At 45.8% G+C, this 27,492-nt stretch overlaps 1 protein-coding gene across 1 annotated transcript in view; it reads left to right on the top strand.

The window, feature by feature from the left end:
• Sorl1 (sortilin related receptor 1) overlaps positions 1-27,492 on the top strand; it is a 154,415-nt gene that overhangs the window by 65,757 nt on the left and 61,166 nt on the right. The window contains exons 12-19 of the mRNA XM_021206280.1: positions 1,435-1,523; positions 12,175-12,353; positions 14,720-14,906; positions 17,781-17,909; positions 18,397-18,482; positions 22,330-22,502; positions 23,989-24,120; positions 25,920-26,011. Coding sequence (XP_021061939.1) covers positions 1,435-1,523; positions 12,175-12,353; positions 14,720-14,906; positions 17,781-17,909; positions 18,397-18,482; positions 22,330-22,502; positions 23,989-24,120; positions 25,920-26,011 — 1,067 coding nt within the window. The remainder of the gene's footprint in view (positions 1-1,434; positions 1,524-12,174; positions 12,354-14,719; positions 14,907-17,780; positions 17,910-18,396; positions 18,483-22,329; positions 22,503-23,988; positions 24,121-25,919; positions 26,012-27,492) is intronic.

The following is a 27,492-nucleotide window of genomic DNA, read 5'->3' as shown; positions in this document are numbered from 1 at the left end:
CNAGTGTTGAACCCAATGCCTTGTGCGTTTTGACAGTACTGAGTGTTGAACCCAATGCCTTGTGCGTTTTGACAGTACTGAGTGTTGAACCCAATGCTTTGTGCATTTTTGTTAGGTGCTCTACTCTTAATCTCCCTCCTTAGCCACCAGATATATTAGACTCTGTCTTTGCGTATTTCTCTCTCCTTTTCTTTCATTGGGTTCTCTGAGGATGAGAGCATGCATATCTAGTCTTTCATAGTCTTCAGAGAGTTAGTACTGAGCGAATATAAAATACAGAACATTTGTATCATATGGGTCTGTGTCCCCTCCCTGACCTTTCTGCTTTTGTTGTAGCTTGTCTATATACTTAGAAAACACTCATTTATTTTTGCTTAAATTCTAATACTGATTTTAAATAATAGGAAATAAGCAGTTTTGAATCTCTCCCCGGCCCCCAAGTTTTTACCATTTCTCTTGTTTGTCTCTGGTTCCTGATGATCACTTCAAGGGATACCTTGAGCATTTCCTGCAGATCCCACTGCCTGTGAGGGGCCTCTGGCCAGGTTCCCTTGGCTTTCCTTTGTTTGCGAATCCTTCATTTCTCATTTATCCCCAGGCATTGTGCTTCTTCTGTTGCTGAAATCTTGGCGCATGGTCATCTGGGTTAATAGGACCTTGGATAAGTTTTATTGGGCTCTGTTTCCCCAGGTTCGGGTTGAACAACCTGTGGCTACTTCAGTTATGTGATTTGCACATGTAGTAGCCCATTTTTATAGAAGCAAATTTGTTCACGTGTGTGTATTACATCATTTCTCTCTAGGTTCTGTCAAGATCCCTCATTCAAATGTAGTTTGGTGCTTAGGTGGAGAAGTACATTCCATTTAAGGGATGCATGCTCTGGGATTCCTCCCATACTTCCCCAGCCTGCAAGGGCTCATTTGCCAGTTCCTTCTGTAGAAAGAGTTTCTGTGGACGTTTGAGATCCCTGACTGGAGCTGAGGCGCCCCATCAAGGCCTTCCCTTGAGGCAGCTCTGTAACAGGAAATGGTGTGGGTAGCTTCTCCAGGCACCAAGTCCCCTCGCACAGCCCTCAGAGAGTTGACTTTGTTGTAGTAGAACAGCGGCTCTGGTGGATTGGTTTTTTTATTTTGCAGAGTGGGGATGAAGCCCAAGGCTTCAGGCATGTTAGGCAAGTGGAGAGTGCTCTCCCTCCCGCCGAGGTAGCCTAAACTCTGGAGTGTGAGAACTTAGCTCTCTCCAACTCCAGGATTGTGAGGCGTGAACAAGAGGATGGACGAGAACCTGTTCTGAGAACTGGAGCCTGTGTTCTCGAGGCTGTAGTGGTGGTGGTGTGTGTCTGGGGGAGGGGGAGGGGGAGGGGGAGGGGAGGGCACCATTTCTACGTCTGTCTGTACAGCAGCACATCAATTCTGTTTTGTTTCTCTTAATCAGGCTCTTCCTGGACCTCATTACTATACTTGGGGTGACCACGGAGGCATCATCATGGCTATTGCCCAGGGCATGGAGACCAACGAGCTGAAGTAAGTGCTTCTGGTTATTTCCCCTCTTCCTCCTTCTTCTCTTCTTCTTAAAAAAGATCTTTTCTACCCTTCTCTCTACTTCTTCCGTCCTTAAAACAACAACAACAACAACAACAACAACAAAAACCCAAGATCTCACTGTGTAGCCCATGCTATCTTGAAACTTAACAGTGCAGCTCCAGTTGGCGTAGAACTTGCCAATCCCCCTGCCTCCGCCTCCCCAGTGCTGAGATTGCAGGCATCAGCTACTGTGCCTGGCTTATTTCTTTTCTTTGGACATCAAACTATTCTCTCACCCTGGTGTCTGTGGTGATCTCTGGATGCTTCTGTAGCACTAGGTTCAGGTCGGAGGACTGAGACCTCTGGAAATCACTTGAACTTTTTATGTCTACGACATAACTGTTTCCTTCTGTTTTAGAGGGCATTAGGAGAAACAAACAAGTGAAGTAATATTTATTTCTTTGAATAAAAACTATCACCTTTCTTTTAATTACTTGTTCAAGGTTGACACATAAAGAAACTCATTATGGTGATTTTATTTACTTTTTAGCATATATGATGTTATTATTATTATTAGTATTATTACTCAGCCATCCACTTCCTACTGCCCTGTCTGCTGTCCCCCTCTCCATCCTTCCTGCTTCTCTTCCTTCCCCAAGACAGTTCCTCCTTCTTCTTCCTTATCACATGTAACTAGAGAGTTTTGAACATGTCTTTGCTTTTAAAAGTGTTGCTTCCAAGGGTTTGTGCATAAGATGACTAACGGTTAGTTAAAATGACAAGAATTCGCGACAGGCAAAGAGTGGTTGTAGAATGCACATCACTTGGTAGCCAGGTGACTTCTGCTGTGTTAAATTTAGTCTTGGGGGTTGTCCTAGATGGAGCTGGAAGAGGCGCTATAGGGTTAACGGCTTCATATTACAAACAGGGAAACTGAGGCTCAGGAAGAAGTAACCATTAGCTTGTAGAGTCATTTTTTAGAGTTAGTCTTGGATTATGTCTAAGGAAAAAACCCAAAGTGTTAGGAGTTTATAGATTTTCTCCCCTCCGGGTTTGATTATATCTAGAATAATTTCTTTGCTTCCCTTCACGAAGCTATCAAACCAGAGTTACCGTTGGAAAAGACAGACTGACCCTCATCTCTGCTTGGTTTTGGCTTGAACCCTTTAGCTGGGTGATCTTGGGAGGCAGAGAGGGCTTCTGTATGGAAGAAGCAGGCTTCCCTTGCTTTTGCTCCCATTAGAACTGGCCGGGGGTAAGATGTGGGTGCTTTGAAAAGGGGATTTTAACAGCTGGTTTCCCCCTGGGCTTAACTGGGCGTTTACTGAGCCTTGAAGAGGTAGAGAGTCGAAGGTCTGGTCTTGGCTTTCCACTTGGCTGCTCTTGGCCTTGGGTGGCATGGGACAACTGCTTCCCCAGAGCCTAGAGGCAGGGGAGGTTGTGTTTGTAGATGACACCCGCATCCGTGTTCAGATTAGCTTTTGCTCAGAGGATAATGTTCACAGAGCCTGCTTCCCCCAGATCTGTTGGTGTTTGTGTGTCTAGTCATTTAACTTACACCACACACACTGAGCAAGCCGTACTTATGCCAGGTACTGTGGGTCTAAAGACAAACAGGATGCTGTGGTCCCCTCCTACCCCCATGAGAGCTTCACCCTCTGGCAGTTAGGTAGGTGAGGAGGTAATTGTAGAGGTTAGTGAACTGTTATGCGAACAAAGCAAACAGGGGCTGGGGCTTGGTGTCCTGGTTATAGATTTCGTTCTTTGGATAGTTTTTAGTTTTCAGATTTGGGAGTCGGTTCTCAATTTTCCTTGTTTAACTTCTCCACAGATTACATTAGCATTCCAAGCTGGCTCCTCTGAAGGAGCGAGTGTGATTTTAGTCCTCTTACACCATCTGTTGGTGCATATGTGCCCAGGGAACTCAGCATCATTCTGCGCTAGCTGCAGCAAAACATGGTCAGGAAAATAAACCTGCTGACGGGAAACCATAATGCCTTCCCTAGGCATTTCATAATGGCTTTGGGGATCGGTGGTGGACATCGTGGGCAGGGTGGTGCTCTTCTATGGGCACGGGCTATTTGGAAGTGTCTGCAACACGTAGTTCAAGTAAATACGGACTGGCCTCCTTTTGACAGGTACATGTGTCCCAGGAACCAGCTCAGACTTGGCAGGGCTCCGTGCAGCCACCTGGCGTTTACCGAGCGTGTTGATCTCGTGTTGATCTCGAAGGTGTTTGCTCCTCCTTCTGCCGTTCTGAAAGGCAGAGGAGGAAAGTGGAGTTAGTCCACAGTCTCCAAAGACAAACAGCGATTCCCTGTGCCGCGTAGACTCCAGCGAGGCCATGTGCTAGGCTTTTGATGGTTGTGAGAAGTACACCAAGGAAACAGGGCAAAGCTGGGAGACTCCCTTTGGAATTCTCAGTGTCGCAGGATTCAGTCCCGCTTGACTGCTCCATGGTCTTTGGGAGGCCGGGCAGCATCAGCTTGTCAGGGAGCACATGGCTGAGCAGAGCTGCTCAGCAGGGTGGGCATGCTGACTAGGTGTAGCTTTCCAGGGTGTGCCCTCTACCACCTCTTTCATCTAAGCCCCACCCCCTACTTTCCAACACCTCCCCTTAATGTCACCATGGTATGAGCCCATCAGGGGATTAAAGTCAGAGCCCTCATGATCTGGCCACCTCTCAGAGACTGGCTCCACCATGAGAGCACGAAGCCTTTGCGGCCATGTTGACAAAACTGGCTTCAGGCCCTGGGCCTCTGACCCCCCGGACCACAGCAACCTCTTTGTCCTTTGAGCTTAGGAATTTTTAGGGTATTCTATTCATTTAGGTTGATTGTGTTCAGGCTTCATGTTTTAACTCCGTTTCATTCTTTCTATGCCTGGATTCTTCAACTCATTAGCAAGGCTTTTGTAGGCCCATATTCCTGTTCTATACAAGTTAGCAGGCACTTAGCAAATATTTGATCTATCAATAAATAGGTCACGCATACTTGGGCATCTGAGATTGCTTTTTCCTTTTCTTTTTTCTTTTTTTTTAAAACATCGATTTAGAAAACAGGAAGGGATCTGGGTAGGGTGCTCTTTACACAGCTCCAAGGGGGACCACCGCTGTTGTGTTCTGTGTAAATGACAACCCCTCAGCAGTGGGGGCTTCCTGAATGTGAGCAGCCAGGCAGCCCGAGAGGTGGTCAGATCCACCCTCCTTATCTTCCACATGAGAACATGATATAATTTGTGGGAGTGAGCGCCCACACTGGAACATGAACAGATTTCTGCTAGGAATCATTTCGGGTCAATTGCACAAACATTTGTTGAACGACTACAGTGAACCAGATGTTGTGCTAGACGCCAGTGATGGAGAGGCGAGTGGGGCCTGGTTCAGGATCTGCCTGTGCCCATGGGAATGCTGGGGTGTCAGAGCCAGTTGGAGAGAGAGTGGGAGAGGAAAGGACAGGAGGTTCTGTGTATCTGAAGATGAATAGAGTGTGGTCCCTCACCTTTAAGCATTTTACTCTCTATTCGTAATGTAGGCAAAGAGAGCCAAATAGAGTAGAGTCTTTTGTTCTAATCAGAGGGCTGAGGTAGTAGAGATAAGAACAGTGGTCAAAGACAGAAAGACAGATTTAGGGTATTTGTTTCCCCCCACTCCTTGGTGGTTCATTTACTATTTCATGGCATTCTTTCTCTGATTAGCACAATAACTAAGATCCCTCTGTTTGCCTTCTGCCTTGCTTCTCCATTGAGACTTTATCATTGGTGTTAAGTGAAACAGAGCGCAGGAAGGGTACAGCTTTGGCTTGGTTTGGTTTGGTTTGGCTTGGCTTGGCTTGGCTTAGCTTGGTTTGGTTTGGTTTGGTTTGGTTTGGTTTGGCTTGGTTTGGTTTGCCTTTGTGTCCACTTGTCTGAATTGAGCATATGAGAGCCCAAGGGGCTAGGGATTTGCTTTTGCATCCATTCAGCATGCTTGACCAGGAACCTGCCTGGAGGATACCAAGGAATGGTGTTAGTTCTTATGGATGCACAGCATGCTGCAGAGAAGGGGCCTGACCAGAAAGGATCCAAGCACCGGTTTGTGAGCTGGATCCCGAGGGCCGAGATCAATTTCCGTTTCTTCTTGGCAGTTCGCCTGTCAGTGTGATGAAATGTTGATAGTTACTAATAACTTTGGACTTGCCCCAAAGCATCTTTTCTGTGAGGAGATCTCCAATTTCACAGGGCTTCCCTCTGGGAATCCCCCAAACTCCTGCAGAGGCTACACACCGCAGCATAGCTGCAGTTGTCTTTCCTAGGCGCAGCCTCGTGGTCCCAGGGCGTAGGAAACTGCAGCGGCTTCTTCGGTGGTTTCTACACTCGCGGCTACAGCATCACAGTGAGGCAGCTGCAGAGAGCCATCCCCACCCCAGTCTCACCCTGGGTGGCTTCCTCTGCTCCTGGAGGCAGAAGCAACAGATGTCCTTATCATCTTTTAACTGTTATATAGCTAATGCAGGATTTTTTGGTTTTTTTTGTTTTTTTGTTTTTTGTTTAAAGAGAAACTCAGTGTGGATTGTTTAATTTCCTGCAGCAAATGTTGATTATTCTGCTTTCAGGTGGTAGAAGGGGGTGGTGAGGTGCAGGGACAGGGAGGTGGGTGGAGGCTTTATGACGGATGAGCCACAGTGCAGACGACACTCACAGATTTGGTCATGTAAACACAGCAAAGTAGGGTGTGCAGTCTAGTACAGGGCCTCGTCTGAGCTGGCCTAAGGCAGTGCCAATTGGGAGGTCGGGAAAGGCTTTTCAAAGGAGATGAACCGTGAGGTGAGATTAAAAAGTTGATGAACAGTGCCAGTGTTAGAAAGAGCTCATGGGGCTGGAGAGATGCTGGGCTCAGTACTTCAGAGAGCTGGCTGTCCTTCCGGAAGACCTGAGTTCCGTTCGCAGCATTGACATCAGGTGCTCACCACTGCCTGTAACCGCAGCTCCAGGGTGTTCGATGCCTTCTTCTGGCTTTGACTGGAGGAATGGGGTTGGGGTTGGGGGAGGGGTTGGAGGATAGAGGGGTGGGTGGAGGAGTGGTACCCTTGCATGCTTGGCATACATTCTCACATACACCTACAAAAAGAGACACAGCTTGAGCTAAGGTGGCAGTGAGACTCTGTGGTCCCTGAGGCCCTCACACATGAACAAAATATGTATTGAGAGATGCAGTGGTGAGAAATGAGGCTTGAGGTGGCATTGGACAAGCACCAGTCCCATGGGCCCTTTCCTGAATCTCGCTGGAGAGATTTTGTTGTTGTTTGTGTTTAAATAAAGTTATTTTTGTTCTTTGACAATTTCATATATGTGTGTCATGAAGTTTGGCCATTCTTACCACCCTTACACTCACTCTCCACCTCCCATTCACATTAAGCTGTTCTTCCAACAGATAGCTCTCCTATTGATAGGTCTTTTTTCTTTCTTTCTTTCTTTCTTTCTTTCTTTCTTTCTTTCTTTCTTTCTTTCTTTCTTTCTTTCTTTCTTCCTTCCTTCCTTCCTTCCTTCCTNCTTCCTTCCTTCCTTCCTTCCTTCCTTCCTTCCTTTCTTTCTTTCTTTCTTTCTTTCTTTCTTTCTTTCTTTCTTTCTTTCTTTCTTTCTTTTCTGAGTTCAGTTAAGGTTGATACATGAGCACAGGTGTGGGACTATTTCCTGGATCATGGGCAACTTACCAATGGTGGTATCACTGAAGACAAAATCAATACTCCCTTCTTCAAGCTACCAATTAGCTGCCAATAACTTCTTTCAGAGGGGCGGGGTCTCTCTTGTCCCGCCCTCTCTTGTGATTGATATGTTGACTGGCCCAGTTTTGTGAATATAACCACAGCAGCTGGGAGTTCATAAGAGAACTGGCCATGTATATCCAGAAGATAGCATTCCACAGCAGTCACCGCCATCTCCAGCTCCCACACTCTGTCACTCACTTCTTTGCTGTTGTTCCCTGGGCCTTGGAGCAGTGATGTAGATCTGGGGGAGTTGAATACTCTCAGCACTTGACGACTTATTAGTCACTGTATTGATCGGTGCAAAGAGAAGCTTTTCTGGGCAAGGCTGAGAGCAGCGCTCACCTATGGATATAGACATCAATAGTTATAAAGCACTGTGACATCATGCCCGTTTAGCAAGACAACAGCAGGCTTCCCCCTGTGGCCTTTGGTATTTGAGCAGGTTTGCAGTATCAGGTAGGAATCACCTCCTGTGGACGGGGCCTCAAATCTAATCATAGAGCAATTGGTTACCCTCATAATAGTCCTGCCATTATTGCACCAGTGGGCACTTCCTGCCCCGCAGGTTGAAACTGTAGCTTGAGGGGTTCATGGTTGGGTAAGACTGAAACTTTCCTTTAGAGGATTTTAAGTGGAGGAATGACATGGCTTCCTTTGGAAGAAGGAGGAGGATAAATGTATTCCAGAGAAGATTGGAAGTGAAGGCGTGTGGATACAAGAGCGAATCCTGTGTGAAAAGGACAAACTTTCTGGCTAACTGGATGGTGATTCTCCCACTCACAGAGAACAGAGTCGTAGGACCCGTGGGGCGGGGCCATTCCTTGAAGGGAGATTTGGTCAAGGTGAAGCAGGTGACGGTTTCAGGTTCCAAGGTTGAGTTCAACAGCAATGTTTGTGCTTCCTCATGTGCTCCTGCCTTCTGCCACCTGTGAGGGGGGAACCTTCTCATCTTTGAGTAACTATGCCAATGGGGAACTTGCCATTTTCTTCTGGGCAGTTTGATTTATTCTCTTGGTCATTCATTCATTCACTTGGTCATGTATTCATTTGTACATTGGTGAGCGTAGGTCTCTGGTAAGAGAGACTCCCAAGATCTCTGTAGTCCAGGTTCCATTCCATAGCTCTGAGTTCTGCTCCCTGGATCACACAGCAGATACTTCCTTCCATTGGAAAGCCATTCAGATGTTAATGGCCCCATGTTTGTGATACTGAGTATCTGTCATTCTGTGGGAAATACCCCAATTTCCTTTCCTTGTCTGCTGCTGAATCTTGACATAGATTTTTCTCTAGGTCTACCTTGTAATATAATTGCACTAAGATGTGGGTCTCATATCTGACCTCCGTAGTGTGAATTGGGCAGAAGGATTAATACCTACTGATTCTGGACACTATTTCTACAAATAAAAACGTTAAGACCAAATTCCTACCTTTTCCCCCAACCTGGATTCGGTTTCTTGATGTGTAACCCAGGCTATACTCCAACTTGAGATCCTCCTGCCTCAGCTTCTCCGGTGCTGAGATGACAGATGTATATCACCATGCCTGGCATTTTCAAAATGGTGACTCTCATTAATATTTTTATTTATTGAGAAACCATTTACATAGCTTGGGGGCTTTTTATCTGAATCAGTGTTTAGGGAGTTGTACCAAGACGCTTTCCCACTGCCACAGAAATGCCCCTGCAGGCACCCGCCACCCCCGGCAGTGCCTCTCCCCTGTCCTTCTAACTGTTACATGCAGCCTCTGGTTTGATTTTATTGTTACTGCCATAGGGGTAGTTTCCTTTATTCCAGAGTTGCAGTTATGCACAGTAGACACACACACACACACACACACACACACACACACACACGGTTTCCTTTACTCATACAGAAGTTTCCATTTTCTTCTGTTTTTGGTTCATTTTTGTAGTGTGTGTGTGTGTGTGTGTGTGTGTGTGTGTGTGTGTGTGTGTGTGTTCACATGTGTGGAGTGTGCACATGTGTGTGAGCCCGTGAGTCTGTACATGTGGAGGCTCAAGGTCAGTAGTACAAACCTTCCTCCACTGCGTCTCTCTCTATTTCTTTGAGGCAATGTCTCTCAGTTCAACCCAGAACTTGGCAATCAGTCCCTCTCCTTAGCCAGCTTGTTCCAGGGTTCCCACCTCTCTGCCTTCAGAGGTTAGGATTATGGGAAAGACACTGTACCAATATGGCATTTCCATGGATGCTGGGGATCAAAGCTCTGGTCCTCTTACTTGGATGGCATGAGCTCTAACTACTGCCTCATTCCCCTGGCCCAGTATGTCAGGTTTCTTCACCATATACTTTTGTCAGTAGCTAAGTTCACCCTAATTAAACCCCCAGAAGTCTACTATTTGATAGGTCTTATTAAAGGACACATGTCCAGCTGTCTCCTACTCTAAATTCCAGCAGGTTAAGTCTTGAAAATACCATGTGAATGTTTATATTCTCATTTTTGCTTCGTCTTTGGATGCATGAAAACATTTGAATTTAATTTTACCACATATGTCTACATCTGCATATATTTACCCCTGCATATGTGTGTATACAACTGGCCTGGTGCCCTTTGCAAATGGGGTTGGGTTGTGTCACATTCAAGTTCATTGTCTCAATTGCTGACTGGAGTGCGGAGCTCACTGAGAGACTGAAATTTTATTTTGGTTCGTGATCAAAGATATATCAGCTCACTTCATACTATTTCACCAGCAATGAATGAATGATTATATATGTGTGGTCCACAAGTATCTCCGTTTTTTGTTTTTTGTTTTAAATAAAATTGCTCTCACATCATTATCCTTCTTATGGTTGATTTTGGCTATCAACTTGATGGGATTTGGAATCACCATGGAAACAAATCTCTGAGCGAGCATGTAAGAGGGATTAGCTCAATTAGGGTAATTGATGTGGGTAGGACCAGTTCTTTGCCTGGAGTCTTGAACTGAATCGAAGGAGAAAGTGATCCAGCATAAGCAAATATCCCTCCCTATGGATGCCATGTGACCAGGTGCCCCAAAGTTCTACTAGCACGACTTTCCTGACACAACGGACTGTACCTTCAAAATTCAAGCCTAAACAATCCACCCAGAAGTTGCCTCTGTTTTTCGTGTTTCTGTGTTTTGCCATAGCAACAGGATAAGTAACTACTACAAGTCTCTTGTTCAAATCAAGAATAATCAGGAGGAAAGGAAATGGGTTAGCGGGTGGTGACAAGAGACCATCAGGTTCTCAGCTCTGGCTTCCGTTAGCCTGAGTGCGTGTTACCCAGTCTCAAAAGCACCTTTTCTCCAGGCAAACAAAGTGACTGCTCCTCTTCCGTCTTTAGGATCTGTTCCACCTGACTCTTGGAGAAATTACCAAAAAAGACTCTGATAGTTTTCTCTTCATCTCTTCTTGTTCCCTAGTAGACACACACATACACACACACACACACATACACACACACACACACACACACACACACACACACACACACACACACACACATGAAAAGAAGAGAGATCCGTATTTGTTTTTTTTTTTTTTCCTGCCTCTTGTCATTTTAATTTCACTAGTAAGTCCTCTTTTCGGTTTCAGAAGGTTGAGATCAGACCAACACGCATGTTCCCTTAGCTGTTGCTATTATTAGATGAACACCCTTTCTTCAGTGTTCCTGAAAACCTCCATGTTCTCAATGAGCAGTGTGCTCTCAGGTACAGGGCTGTGCTTGGACGCACCCCTGCTGGTTTGTCTCATTAATGGCTTTACTGTCTGCACCTTCTGGGGATCTATAGAGAAATGATTCATTTCCTGGGGTTATCTTTGGTTGGATGATCTCTTAAATGGAATTAGCTTGCCCATGTAAAAATAGATGAACTTCCTGTATCATCATTGAACAGCTGGACCATTCCAAGCTTGTCTGATTAATGGACCGACTCTAAAGGTATCTTTAGGAGTGGTATTGAGCCTTCAGCTTCTTAGCATTGGTAAAAAGCAAGGGACTGAATGGCCTAATCCTATTTGATTTAAACCCCACTTAAACTCCAAGCATGAGAGCCGGTTGAGAATTTGCCTCCCATCACTTGGTTTAGCCTCTGGGTATAGAGTAGTCATTTCACAAATCTCAGGATGAGAAGTGTTGAGATTGAATGAGGTGGTCAAAAGACTCGTGTCTAGTATTTTGTCTGTCTGTCTGTATCTAGGTATGTATGTATGTGTGTATACGTCTACACTGTCCCACATTCTAGATTTGTTCAGTTGCATTAAATGGTTGAGAGGCTGGGCTGAATCCTGGGCATGCTTTGTCTGTTGGTGGCGCTCAATGTGAGTAAGGGTGTGTCTCGTCCTGCATGAAATTGCATCTCCCCAGCAATGAATGGTTGGTTTGAGGGTTCATATCCTTAGACCACATGGGCATCCTAGTCCCTAGAATTTTACATGGTGATTTTAGCATTCAGTGATGATCCTTGACTGATTTGATTACTGCAGTGGGGATTACAGAGTGGTAACACTTCACATTCTGTGATCACTTCCTAATGGTGTTTTGTCATGTACCAATATAAGAAAAGATGACTTTCTTCTCCCTCTCTCCTTCCTTCTCATTGGTAGTGATCCATTTTTTATTCACTATGTAATATTACCAACATCATTCTCTTCTGTGTCACTTGTTTTCTAAATTTGGCTGTTTGGAGTCCTATCAGCTAGTTCCTGCATCTTATTTTTTTTTAATCAGGGAAAGTCAGAGATTGAATCTAACAATGAGTGACACCTCAGTTTTTGTATTCTTTTTACGTGACACAATCATAAGCTTACCTGTTGCGAGGTCACCATTTTCCAGAGTGCTGGTCATGGTCATGAGCAATGTCTGTAGAAACTGAGGCTGCCTTCTAGGACTGTAACCTCGGGGTTCCTTTTGCTTGTATCGGGCAGGTACAGCACCAATGAAGGGGAGACCTGGAAGACGTTCGTCTTCTCGGAGAAGCCTGTGTTTGTGTACGGGCTTCTCACAGAACCTGGTGAGAAAAGTACAGTCTTCACCATCTTCGGCTCGAATAAGGAGAGTGTCCACAGCTGGCTCATCCTGCAAGTCAATGCTACTGACGCCTTGGGTAAGCCCCTGCCTCCCGGGCCCTGGCTACAGATGGAAGCCCTCACTGTCTGGGGTGGGCAGAGCGGCAGCTTAGATAACAGCGTCCTGTTGTGACTCACTATGGCAGATGGCCCAAACGAGTGTGTGTGAAAGACCCACTGCACGGGTGCTTGGGGGTTTATTTACTCAGTTCTTCTTAAGGGGACTGTTTATGATTCGTTGTGTCTCCGTTTCCTTGTGCAGCACCTGGTAGTAAGTCTAAATATATTATCTGCTGAAAGTGTGAGTGGATGGGTGGATAGATGGATGAAAGCGAGTTTTTCAAATTAGAGGTTCCTCGAGCGCCTATTCAAATGGGTACGTCTGTATTGGCTCTCCATTAGGGAAAAGGAGGAAAACTTCGCTCTGGCTCATGGTTTTGGTTCATTGTTCCTTGACATCTTCACTATAGTTGTACTAAAAGATACTGTGATAGGAGAAGTCTGCTCATCACATAGTGTCTAGGAATCAAAGAAAGAGAGAAGGAAGGGCTGGACCCCCAACACATTCCTTAAAGTCAAGCTCCTCCCCTAAAGCTCACTTCCTAAAAGCTCCACCATCGACCCACAGTGCCATAGGCCAGGGTCTAGCACCTGGGTCTTTGGGACTGTTAACAATTCAAAGACTAGCACAGCTTTCATGTGGGGTCCTTTGAAGGCTGTCTGGAGTCTAGTTATTATCTGTTGGTGGGTGCACATATGCATGGAGGACTAATGGACTCTGGAGTGCTCTTTCCGACCGCCTCATCGACTTCTGCCCTTTCTCACTTCTCCTTCGCTGATATATCCCAGCTGCCTAGAAAGCTCCCTATGTCTTCTTACCTGAACCATTCAACCTCAGCCTCAGGATCTAGCATCTCAGAATGTGCCGTTGGCATCTCAGTCGGAAGGTGTCTCTCCTCTGTCCATCATACCTTGAATTATATATCTGTGCCTGCAATTAGGTATCATGTCCCACCCCCTAATTATAAGGCTCTCTCGTTTCTTTATTGCACCCACTGAGTATCTTTATTGCCTCACCGACGGTAGGGTTTTAATAATTCTTCGCTCATTTGAGTGGCATTGTGTCGACAGGTGTAAGTCAGCCTTGGGTAGTATTTAATCTGACACACATATTAAAAAGAGGTACAAGGCACCAATTAGACGTAAGCATAGAATTCCCATAGGCACGCTACTGACATCTTAAGTGGCTGTGGGCTGGTGGAAGAAGTCTGAAGTTATCTTGTCATTTCCAGTCTCTCGACATAAAGATCCTGTGCCATCAAGTAGGGCAAACACTTCAGTGCTGTCAGCCTATACTACCACGTTTGCTTTTCTTCCTAAGGAAGCAGGATGGGTCAGCAGCGCCCCTGTATCACCTACCAAATTATCCCAGGAGAGACCCCAGCCCCAGCCCAGCCCTACCTACCCCCACCCTCCGCCTCTGGCACCTATTTGTAAAATGAGCTACTGACTCTCCTAATAATTTAGAGACTTGGCTGAGTTTGATGGTATATGGCAGAATTTCAGTACTAGGGACATTGAGGCAGGGGGAATCAGGAGTTTAGGTTCACCTGAACTCCCTAGATATATTCTCTCATTTATAAACTATGCAAGCAAGCAAGCAAGCAAGCCAGTAAGCCACCAAGAACTCTGGACCGGTGAGATGACGGCTCAACAGGTAAATGTGCGTGATGTTCAAGCCCGGAGACATATTTCAATCCTGGGAAGCCATATAAAGATGGAAGGAGAGACCTAACTCCGCAGAGCTGTCCTCTGACCGCCACGTGTTCACCAGTGCATGCATACAGACACATAATAAATACATACATACATACATACATATAAATATATAAATAAATAAACAAGTTTAAAATACAAAGTCCTAAACCAAACAAATGATAAAAAGCACACACACACACACACACACACACCCCTAAATTTAAAATACACAGTCCCAAACCAAACAAATGACAAAAAGGTGCATGTGTATATGCATGCACACATACGCACACACACGCCCACCCGCATGCACACTCCCACGGTGCATAAATCAACAAAAATCAACAGTACCCCCCAACCCCCGTGCCCCCAAATGCCTCCAGTTTTATGATTCAGAAGTTGATGGTGTGAAATGTGACTCGCACCTTCACAGCTTTCTCAGAGGAGCTGTCTTACAGGGCTGCCGCCTTCCTCCTTACGGCTGCTGCCCACCCTCGGGTTACTAGAGATGGGTAGTTTTGAGCTCTTGTACTTGCTGGATGGCTACAGAGGCACCGGAAGTGGAGGGCTGCTTCAAGTGTGGGGAGACAGGAACCCCTGCCTCAGCCTGGATCTGATACATTGCTCTGCCCTTTTCTGTTCTCAGGGGTCCCTTGCACAGAAAACGACTACAAGCTGTGGTCCCCATCCGATGAGCGAGGAAATGAGTGTTTGCTAGGACACAAGACAGTTTTCAAAAGGAGGACTCCTCATGCCACGTGCTTTAATGGAGAAGACTTTGACCGGCCGGTGGTCGTGTCCAACTGCTCCTGCACCCGGGAGGACTATGAATGGTTTGTTCTTCTTCCATGTCCAGGACCTTGAGCTGAGTCATATCTGCTCTGTAGTGTGAGGCTGAAAGGTGGAGAACATGTTCTCTTTCTCTGAGAAAGGGAGTAAGCATTTCTAGAGCATGCCGCGTGATTCAGGGCTGTGAGAGGCGCTCTCGGCTCGGGTCATCTTCTAGACCCAGCCATGAAGTTCAGCAGAGATACAGCAAGTTCTGTTGGAACCTCCTAGCTCAGGGTTTAGTTATAGGAGGACCCCTAAAGGGATCACACTGAAGACTCCATTTGGGGGAACTTGTTTTGTGTAGCTGCATTGAGTGGGGGAGACAGGAAACCCTGCATGGACCTGGATCTGTACCTCTCCTTCACATGAAAGGACTTAAAAAAAAATCTGAAATGGGGTTATGCTCATATGTACAATATTTGTATCCTTAATTATTCCTTGAAGAAACTATCCAAGGTGTGTCTGGGAATTAAGTGAAAGTGACACCTGCACAGATCCGTGACAGGAGATGAGAAGTCACCTTAGAGGAAGATCAGCTGCCTTTAGTGTGGACTTTCAAAGGAAGGAGAAGGCTGTGGTCTGCAGAAGGAAAATTAGGATTTCCGGAGATGTTTGTGGAGGTTCTTAGGGAAGCATCCAGCTGTGTGGACAGGGCAGCATCAGGCAGTGCAGCAGCGGTGTGCTGATGTCAGTGCAGGAGAGTGACTGTTTGTGATGACTGGGTTGGGTATGTGGATCAGCGTCTGGGTGTGGAGATGAGACAGACAACATGGCAGGCTCAGGGAGGAAGTGGAGGTCCTGCGGGAGCGGGACTTCATTCTGGAGGTGGAGGAGCCTCCTAGGCCTTTGGGGAGAGTTGAACTGAGCAGACCTTAGCTGTAGATGGTTCCTGTTGTTCAGCACACAGTATTATAAGGCTTTCCACAGCCTCTCTGTCAGGTGCGGCTAAGAGCGTGGTCCTGCAGCCTACACCCAGCATGTGTCTCAGTGGTTGCTCTGACACCAGATACTCTTTATTTCAATGTCATTGTCCTTGGCCAGCTAAATCCAGAGCCTTCTGATACATGCCAGGCCAGAGGTTGGAAGAGGAGCCCGTGGTAAATGCTTTAGGCTTTATAAGTCATATGGTACCAGTGGTGCTGTTCAGCTATGTCCATGGTAGTGCCCTTGGATGAAGGAAAGACATCCTGTGGATCTGGTTGAAGGGATCTGGTTGCGGGCCAGGAAATCCTGGTTTTGCAAAAGCAGCCAGCGAAATTTGGCCAATGTGCATGGGTCTTATTAAAATATAAATGCTGCCCCAGGAGTTCTACTGGACCCTGCTCCTTCACATTCACTCCTATTGTGGGTCCCAACAGGGGTGCCACCTGCATCTGGGTTCTGCAGGGTTAGGGTCAAGCTTATGAATATGACAATTCCTATGACTTAAAGAACTGGTAGCTTGAATCAAGTCTTGGCAAACACAGTACAAAGCCGTCTCCCATTCCGTGTGGGGGCGGTGTCTACACTGGAGAAGCCATGGGGTGAGGGCAAGACTTGGAATTTAACCAGCATTTGCCTGCTTCACCCTCCAAGCTGCGAGTGAGTTTGGCTGACATGGTCCCCAGATTATAGGAGTCTGATGAATTAAGGTGCCATCTTCCAAGTTCAGGATGAATCATCCAGGTGCGTTAGATAGTGTGGGGACAGGTTCTTAAGTGACACTGAATTCTTAGTCACAATGATTTTCAAGGCTAGAAAGCAGTATATCACTTACCTGGCATGGATAAGGTTTGATGCCCAGTACTTCAAAAGAAATGTTTTTTTTTTTTCCTTTTTAAATTCCTCTTTTAGTTTTCCTGATGAGTTAAGGAGAAAGTAGCATGGTTCTTAAACATTGGCTAATCCAATGTATATATGTGTGTATGTATGTATGTATGTATGTATGTATGTATGTATGTGTATGTATGTATATATGTATGTATGTATATGTGTATGTGTATGTGTATGTATATATGTGTATATATGTATGTATGTGTATATATGTATCTGTGTATATATGTATGTATGTATGTGTGTGTGTTAGGCATGTGTACCTGTGATGGCACCTGTGGGAGGTCAGAAGATAACTTTTGTGAGTTGGCTATTTCCTCCCGTGGTTCTGAGGTGAGTCTCTTGTTTCTGCTCTGTGTATGCCAGGCTGACTCACTCTAAGCTTGGAACCAGTTCTCCTGGCTCCTCCCTTCTTGGAGTAGCAGTGCTGGGATTACAGCGAGGCACCACTGCAGCTGACAATTTACACGGTACTCACACCGTGTACAGGAGCTTTAACCAGCCTTCGCCCTGACCCTCACTTTTATTAGTTAATTAACTAATGAATTGACTTATTTGTCTATTTGAAATAGAGGTTTATATCCCAGACTGATTCCAAAACTACTATAAAGTGGGGGTTGATTTTAGAGTCCTATTTTCTTGTTTCTATCTCCTAAGAGCTAAGATTACAGTTTCATACCACCACATCTAGTGCTGACATTGAGCCCAAGGCCTTGTACATGCTAGGCAAGCACTCTACCAATGGAATTGTAGCCTCAGCCCTATTCTCCCCTTTTATCCAAGAGTCTGGATAGAGAGCTGAAGGGAGATGAGTTTTTGCTTTGGCATGATGACTTACATCCCTTTTGTCTGCTTAGGGGAACATAGAGATGGCTTTCCAGATGTGGCTCTGATGCATAGCTTCTTTGTAAATGTAGCTTAGTATACCAAAGTTGTTGTTCTTTAGAGGTCCTGCGGAGTAGCCCGTGGGATGTAGACAGTAGGGGTGTGGAGAGGATGCTGGGTTGGTTCTGAGGTGGACCGTACATCTCCGTGCTCTAAATGGACTCCAATTGCCTTTGCAGTGACTTTGGCTTCAAGATGAGCGAAGATCTCTCCTTAGAGGTTTGTGTTCCAGACCCTGAGTTTTCTGGGAAGCCCTACAGCCCTCCTGTGCCTTGTCCTGTGGGTTCTTCATACAGGAGAACGAGAGGGTATGTACCTGTATCATACAGTTGGCTGGGTCAGGCTCACACCGGCCTGCATAGGGAAGGAGGGAACCGTGAGAACCACTCAACTCTGCCCACACCCTAAATTCTCAAACCCCAGGTTACAGACTGCAGGTGGTTGGACAGCTTTTTAAGTTAATGGCGTCTGCAATCTCCTATTCCCCACGAGAGAGCAGAGTCTACAAGGTTTTCTGCAAGGCTGAGAACATCTGAAGAAGCCTCGGCTGGGGAACATCTTCAGAGGAGTTTATAGGAGAGAGAGAGGTTTTTAAGTGCTTCCCTGAGCAGTGCATTAAACCACCTGGGTCTGCCTGCTCTAAATAACCTGGAGCAAAACTGACTCAGAGCAACTGAGCACCATCCCTCCAACTCTGTTGTCCGTGGCCAGGAGTATGTGCTCAATTGGGGCGCCTCCATGACCCAGATATCCTCTCCTCGGTTCTGACTTCTTGCTTTGGTGGGGGGTTAACAGCTATCGGAAGATTTCTGGGGATACTTGCAGTGGAGGAGACGTTGAAGCACGGCTGGAAGGGGAGCTGGTCCCCTGTCCCCTGGCAGGTAAGATAGGCGGTCTCTTCCTTTTGTCTTCTTGAACCCTGGTTGGGTCATTCTGGTCTCATTCAGTTAGACATGTGGCTCCTCTTACTTAGTGAGGATAAAGTCACAGAGGTTAGGTATCATGAAGGCTCCTCCTTCCCTAAGCTTAACAGGCTCATGAAGCCTTTGTGTAGTTTCACATTCTGAGGGAATGCGAACTATTTGGTGGTAGGTCAGGCTTTGGAGGGCAGTCTGTTTGGTATAATTCGAATGCTGAGCACTGGGGATTGAGGAGCAGTCACAGACCTTGGTGTGTCTCTCGGTTTGTCAAAGTTGAATGTACACACATGCACATACACACACACATATACATACATACACATATATACACACATATCACACACACCACACCACTCCCACATACACACACATACTCAACCCACTTGCACACATGTGCACACATACATGCATACATGTACACATACACCAAACACGTGCACACACATACACATATACCACACAATGCACAATGTATACATATATGCATACACCACACATAATACACACACACAAATATGCAAATACATCTACACACAATATATCACACATACCCCACACCCATAACACCACACACACACCACACTATATATACATACCACACCACGAATATACTACACACACACATATATACAAATATGCACACATGTGCACATTCACATGCATACATACACACACACACCACACACACCACACCATATACAAATACGACATCACACTATATTATACACACATACGTATGTACAACTATGCACACACATGCACATTCATGCACACATACACATACCACACATTATACCACACAGATACATCTACATAAATATGCAAACACATGCACAATCACATACACATACACATGCCACACACACACACACACACACACACACACACACACTACAAAAAATGGTTGCTTGGCCCCTTTTCTTCTTTCATGGTTCCAGGACTTATCAGTCAGAACTTCCTTCCTTCCTCTGAGGTTTCATTATCCCAGGCCGATGAGTGGCCCTGGCATCCATCAGCAGTGCTGTTTTGGTGGAAGTGCCATGAGCTCCCAGGGACTCAGGACCCAGCCACACCAATCATGATCCAGGCATGCCACCTTCCTTCTTCCACAGACAGGCAGAGCAGGGCAGTTTCCCACCCCTCACCGCTCGTCAGCTTGCCCTGATGCTACTAAGCTCATTAGTCCCTTAATTTAATCCTTCATCATTACCAGAGTAATTAACATACCTCACAGTGGAGATGTAAAGAGAACCACTAATTCAGCAGATTCCTACAAATGAGCAGATAATATTCCAGTGTTCCCTTCACGAGGGCCGCCGCCGAGGGCCTGGGTGAGGAGGGTTTGAGTGAGTACTCTTGAGGGCCTGGAGTACGTGCTTTCTCATAAATACTTCAGGGATAATTCAGCAAGGGGCACGATTGTTTGTTTAAAGCCATCAGGGCAGGCAAGAAAGCTATTTTCCTTCTGATAGAAGAGGAGGGAACAGGGGATGAAATAGAAAAGTCTCATTTAGGGTAAGTCATCCCCTAAATGCAAGCAGGGAAGTACTCAGAGAAAACGATGTTTTCTAGGCCTAATGGGAACCATGCCGTAATCTTTGCAGAGATGAGGTAATGTGGGCATCTGAAAGGATTTTTAAAATGCAGCGATTTTTCTTCTTTATGATTACTGTAACAATGTATCTTCTTTAAGATTACTGTAACAATGTATCTTTCTAGGCTGAGCTTTTGCAAGACTGCACCAGCCCAGGCTGCTGTTGCTTCTCTAGGGTAGAGCCCACACATGGAAGTATGGCATTGCTATTCCACGTCTGCCTCCTAGGCAAGCTTCACTTGTACTGTGCTGGAAGGGCACTAGCTTCTTAAAAGCAACGAAGGCACAGGGAGGGTTCCGGGTGCTGCTGTGGGATGTGGGTCAGAAATCTCACGGTCCAGCATGTGGCTTGTATCCTGTATGTAACCTACATTGTCCTGCCCTCTGCCTCAGAATAAGTGTCAGCCCAAAGGCGACATTTAGTTACCATGTGGAGGTACCTTGAGTGTTTTTGAAGCAAGGTGGAAAAACAAAGAAAAAGGAACAAACTTTTCCTTCTTTAAGATTTTTATAGATGTATTTATTATTTAAAGCTTTCAAGGGGCCATGCTAGGTTCTAGGCCCAGAACGTCCCACACAGTACACGAGTGTTTTGTCTACTCTGATTTAGTGGTTTTTTTTTCAATGTGTTGTCAGTATTGAAGACTTTTTTAAAAAAAATCACATTTATTTGTGTGTATGTGTCAGAAGGGGGAAGGGAACTGCATTTGTATAGCAGAGTGTAGATGGAGAGGTCAGAGGACAACTTCTTGGACTTGATTCTCTTCTTCCACTGAGAAGGTTCCTGGAGATTGAACACAGCTCAGCAGGCTTGGCAGCAAGCATCTTTACCTGCTGGGCCATCTTGCTAGCCCCGGATTGAGGTTCTTATAATGCAGGTTATAGGCATATGTGAATTAAGTGAATTAACAGGATGAGAGGAAGATAGGGGAAAACAAACAAAACAAACAAACAAAAAATCAAAACCCCAGCAACCAATTCAAGCATGAAGCAAGGGATTTGTGTTTGCATCTTGATCCCACATGTAGCATAGCATCAGTAGATGCTTTAAAATTTTTTTAAAGAGTTTTTTATTGTTAGTCTATTTGGAGAAATGACCCAAGTCACAAACATCTGGACAGGCCCACACTCAAGAAACAGCATCTGAAAGCACTGTGGGTTTTGTTCTCCCCAGCATCTACATTGGCTTCTTTTAAAAATCTACTGGCTACACAAGGTATCGCAAACGATACAGACAAACAGCCAGTAGAAGTGATGCGTAAGCGATGCTGAAGGGCGTCGTCGTGGAGCTTACGCATCCTTCTGAGTCTTGCCACCCTCAGGCATCTCTGTGTGTTCGGCTACCCAGAGGTTCCACGGGGGCTATAGCTAGAGATGTTCACTGCTCTTCTGCCCTCCCGTGGAAGAGCCGTGATGACCTCTGAGCTACTTTCTAAGTACAAAGAGAGGGTATTAGGCTTTAAATCACTGGCTGTTCAACATTAGGTAAAACTCTAAAGCACTTTGATCCTCTGTGTGCCTTAAATAATGGCATCGTGAGTATCTATACCATTAAAGGCAGTGTGGTATAAAGGCTAAAGCCCGGGCTCTGCATCTGGGCTACTCGCTTCCTAGCTGTGTGTCCTTAAGCAAATTAATATTCGTTCTTCTATCTCCCGGCCCGGGTGTTTTGAGGATTAAACCATGCCTGGTGCATAGTAAATAAACATTTATTCAGCAGAAACAGAACAGTAATTACTCTGTCGGACACTTTGTAATCGCTCCAGAAGACATATGTTGTTGCTTTGAAAACTTATCAGGTCCGACCTAAAGCAACAGAGGCCATTGTGAATAGTGTGTACGAGTGAGCGTCCTGCGTGGGGAAATTGAATTAGAAGGCTTTAGTAGTCACCAAGGTAATCGTGCTATGGAGCAGTCACATGATATGATGTGGAGTGACCGGCCTGTCACTTACGTTGACAGGTGTGACTGAAGGCAGAGCTCAGAAATACAGATGTTGAAATGTTTTTGTTGCTGTTTTTGCATAAAAAAAATACAATTGCTGGGTTAGACATGTGATTTTTTCTTCTGTGTCCTAAGTCTAGATTCCTAGTCTCTGGCACTTGATCTACCCTTGGGACAATGGGTTGGGGTTTGTGTGTGAGAAGGACATAGGCCAGGCCTGCTTGGCCATCTTCAGCATCCCTGGCTATCCTGCTTGCTTTATGTCTGCAGAAGAGAATGAGTTCATCCTATACGCCATGCGCAAGTCCATCTACCGCTACGACTTGGCCTCGGGAACCACAGAGCAGCTTCCTCTCTCGGGGCTGCGGGCGGCTGTGGCCCTGGACTTTGACTATGAACGCAACTGCTTGTATTGGTCTGACCTGGCGCTGGACACCATCCAGGTGAGTCCTTAAGCCCTTGGTTAAGTCTGGAGGCTGGGGCTTTTGACTGCCCAGTCCTGGCAGGCTTCAAGCAAGGTGAGCAGGCAGAGGTTTGCACATGGTAACCCATCTGTGGGTTTTTACAGGAAACTGCAACTTTCTGCTGTTGCAGTTTTCCCTGCCTATCTCTGCTCCTATGAGAAAGATAAAGGATGCCCCAAATCTGAATCTTTGACTGTATCTAAGGTCTTAGTTTCCTGCTAGAAAGATGCTGGGGATGGTAATGTGTGATTGTCAGTTGCCACCTTCCTTCTTAGCATCTTCCCTTCCGTGTCAAAGTGCAGTGACATTCCAGTTATCTTCAGTCCACAGAACTACCCACTCTAGCTCTCCTGGACTCAGAAAAGAACCAGGAAGTGCCTGGGCACGACGGGAGGCTAGGACGGGAGAATTTATTCAGCCCAGATACTCAGGGCAGATACCGCTGTGTGGATCAACATTTGCCTACTGTACATAAAGCCCCAGGCTCAATGATCAGGACAGAAAAATAAAACAACCACACAGCAACAGCCACACACACATACACATAATTACATTCACACAACCGTACATAAACATACACACACCAGGTTAAGGCTATAGGTATTAAAGATCTCTAGATAGGCTAGATACTTCCTGTATACTCCTGTTTTCAAATATATGCATTTTAAAGGTTTATTTATTTTTTTATTTTACTTTATGTGTATGGTGGGTACTTTGTTGGCATGTCTGTCTGTCTGTGTGCCATGTGCTTGTGTGGTGCCTGGGGAGGCCAGGAGAAGTGCCCTTTAGAACTGTGGAACACACGCTTAGCTGACTGTCATGTGGGTGCCGAGAACTGAACTTTCTTCTGCAAGAGCAGGAAGCACTTTAAACTGCTGAGCCGTCTCTGCGTCCCCAAATGAACCTGGGAGGGAATGTAGCTTGATGGTAGAACATTTATCTAGTGAGCAGGAGTCCCTAGGGTCACAAAAAGCAAAAGAGCTCGATCACATTTACTCATTGTATCCTTAGTTCCAAAATCCATATGTAAGTTTTACATTGTGGCGGTTGGGGTTAGGGGAGACCACTGGGTGTAACTGCCCCAATAATGACCCGATGGCCAAGAGCTATGCAAGGGATAAGGGACTATATGGAAGGAGACAGAGGAAGTAAAGGGAGCTGCAATCTGTCTTTTCATTTATTTTAAACACAGCAGACTCCCATGTCTTAGTAAAAAGATCATTCTTTTGAACAGGGTCATAGTTTAGTACTCTATGTTTATAATAATAGCACACAGTAATAGAAACGGATCAGATTCTGTTTGTCATTCTGTTAACACATCTTCTTGTATCTGCACATTTACTCCTATAAAACCCTGTGACCTTGGCAAACCAGCTAGCTGAAGGCAGGGTTCCTGCTAAGGGACGGACTAGCCTTGAGTCAGCTGCACAGTTCACAGCGCTGATTGCACCTTTTCTCTTCCTAGCGTCTCTGCTTGAACGGGAGCACAGGGCAGGAGGTGATCATCAATTCTGGCCTGGAGACTGTGGAGGCTTTGGCCTTCGAACCCCTCAGCCAATTACTTTACTGGGTGGATGCCGGCTTTAAAAAGATCGAGGTATGAGTGTTCCTGTGCTCTTCATTAAGTAAGCAGGTGGAGCCGCTGGGCTCTGAGCCAGATTTGACACAAAAATAGGAAGCAGTGTGTCATATAACTCTGGAAATCTCCCCAGGGTTTTCAGGGCCTAAACTGGCTGAAGCTCTGAAGGGGTGAAGGGGGGGTCATCTTGGGATGTATGCAGTCTTGAGGAATCCACGTGAGGACCGTTTAATGGAACCCGAGGTGCCATTTAAGATACATAAATGTTTGTACTTTGGTTAGCAGAAGCGTCTCATAGTAACAATAACGATGATGATTTCACACTGTTATAATCATCATAACAATAACAATCCATTATTATCGAAAACAACAATGTCTCTGTTATTATCCGTATTGATCTCTACCTATCTATTAGCTTCCCAGAAACCTGTTCCACTTTGTATAGCCACAGCTACATGAGGGGGATGAGGGGCCTGTAAACTGGCCAAAGTAGTGTATTGAAGAACCCATCTGTGCACCCTGCCTCGCAGGCTACTGCCGAGGCCCTGCAATACTGACCCAGTAGCTCTTGGTACTGGCACTGCATGGGGATGTGACATGCAGGTTAATGGGAAAACACAAAGTCGGGAGACACAGGGAGCTGCGTGACATGTAGTGAGATGGAGACAGAGGCTCAGGAGGCTGCCCTGGATCCATGCATCACTCTGCTAGCCAAGGCACACGCAGCAGGGGGCTTCCTGAAACTTCTTCTTTCTTCAAGGGGGAGGATGAGCCTCATTTACTTAGTCATTAAACGAGCGCCATTCGGCGCAGGATACATGCCAGTCCTGGTCTTGTGTTTAACGACACAGTGAGCAAGGAGTGGAAAGGACACACACATTCTCTTTCTGATTAGCTTTTAGTTTAAAGGAGCCAGGTCTGGTGGTGTATTCCTGTAATCCCAGCACTTGGCTGAGGCAGGAGGATCAAGATTTTGAGGGCAGCCTGGGCTACATAGTAAGTTAAAAGACCAGCTGGAGATACACAGAGATCTTGTCTTTGAGCAAACGGAAACCACACAAAGGGAGCAGCTCAGTGGAAAAGGGACAGAGAAACCTGTCCTTCTGCTAAGAACATGAAGCAAGTCACTCGATCGTGTGGTTGGGGAGTGGATGGCGTGGAGAGGTGATGTGAGTGGGGAAGCTCCTGGGGACTCCTGCCCCCAGCTGAGCCTGATGGGGGAGGGGAATCCTCTCAGGACCCTGGCAGAAGTGATTGCCATATAGAGTCGCCCAGTCAGCCCTCCAAATCTGTGGCTTCACATCCGTGAATTGAAAATGGTAAAACATCAAATAACAAGACAAAACAAAACCAAGACAGTACTGAGTGTGCAGGCATCCTTTCCTGTCGTTCCATTCCCAAACAACTGACCTATTACTTAGCACCAGCACTGTCGTGGGAGGTACAGGTGGTCTAGGGATGGCTTAAAACAGGCAGGAAGCGGTGTGTGGGTTGTGTGCAAGCACTGAAGAGTGACTCCGAGAGACCACAACAGTTTCCTTGGTACAAGTTGTCGTGCTCCGGGGTTGGCGTCAGGGAGCACACAGCTCTAGCTTCTACTTCAGCCCATGTGGGAATTATCTCAGCCAGGGACATGATGAACACCTTCTGACTGGGAATCAAGGCGGGCTCCCCAGTGGTTCTAGAATGAGACCCGGGAGTAGAGGGCAGGTGTGGAGAGTGTGCCGTAGGCAGGGCCCGTGAAGGGCTTTGGTTTTGTGGGCTCTGTAAGGAACTTAGATCCCTCTCCATCCTGTCTGCCCTCTTTGTTTTGTCAGGTAGCTAACCCAGATGGTGACTTCCGACTGACAATCGTCAATTCCTCTGTGCTTGATCGACCCAGGGCTCTAGTCCTTGTACCCCAAGAAGGGTAAGTGTTCCCTATGGGGAGTCAGCGTTGTGCCCACTGCTACAACAGACGCTCATGAAAGTGAAAACTTGAGGCCAAGTTTCTGCTTCTGGTGATCCTGGGGGAGATAACCTGTTGACTGAGGCTTTTGAAGCCATAGCTTGCTTGTCGTGGTCCGATAACTCCGTGTGGGTTTGATTAGAAAGCATTGAACTCTCTTATGGTTGCCAGATGTCTCACATCTGTGGGGTGTTTCAACAGAAAAGGTAACATGAAAGAGAGTCTTTGTAAACCAGTCAGGACACTGATAAATCGTAAGGAATATATATATATATATATATATATATATATATATATATATATATATATATATAATCTTGAGCTCTGTGAATCTCACAAACATTTAATTTGATCGATCACTCTCACACACAGAACTCACAACATGTGCAGGTTTTCTTACTTAAAATTAATGTGCACTTGGGGTACGCACGACTGCTTTTCACTATCTCCTTCATCACAGCAAACATTACTAAGAAGGAACTGCTGCGTTAGCTTTTCTCTCCGCGTGTATTTATGATTGAGAATTAACACTATTCTTAAAAGAACACTCTAAAAGAAATCTATGGGCTTGGTTGGAGAGGTTAAAAGAGAAGACCTTGAAAGGATGCTTAAGTCTGCCCTGTTCTCATTCGTCACCCTTCATCCTCCTACATCCTCGGGATGCAATCACATCGCGGTTATGTAATAGTCACCATTAGTCATATGTGATAGCCACTATTAATTTTTTGCCTGCATTATTCAGGGTCTTTTTATTGGTGTTCAGTCATGATCATTAAATACAGCGCCCCTTAGTGACACACACGACCTGTCAGATAGAATCAGTACGTTTGTGATTTCCTGCCAGTCAACAGACATGCACATTGAGTGACAGTGGCTTATCAGAGCACACGCAGCGGTTTAGTTGCTTTGATAAGAACGTGGATGAAAACCGAGGTGGCAGGAAGGAGTTTATTTTGCTCCTAGGCTATACTCCCTCCCTGAGGCAATCTGCAGCAAGAACCGAAACAGAGACCACACTTACTGGATTGCTCCCAGTGGCTCGCTCAGCCCGCTTCCTGCCCAGGGTGGTACTGCCCACAGAGGTTTGGATTGGACCCTCCTGTATCAATCACAAATCAAAAAAAAAAGGTCCCCAGATTTGCTCCAGGCCAGTCTGATGGAGGCAGTTCCTTAATTGAACTTGTTACTTCTGAGGTGACTCTAGTTTGTGTCATTGTCAAAAACTAAATAGCACATACAATATATAGATTTCAAACTATTTTGTACACAATATTCTGGGGGCATTGCAATAGGTATATTCTATTGTATAATACTACACATCACTTCCTCTGCCAATTAACATTTAGATTAGCATGCATATATGTGCATCTCTTTGTATAGTGTTGGAATAATGTGATTATAGACATTATTCTTGAATTTTTGAGTCAAGTTCTACTACACGT

Source organism: Mus pahari, chromosome 10 (genome assembly GCF_900095145.1).
Source record: "Mus pahari chromosome 10, PAHARI_EIJ_v1.1, whole genome shotgun sequence".
Taxonomy (NCBI): Eukaryota; Metazoa; Chordata; class Mammalia; order Rodentia; family Muridae; genus Mus; species Mus pahari.
Note: the sequence above shows the minus strand (reverse complement) of the source record. Positions and strands in the feature narration are given on the sequence as shown.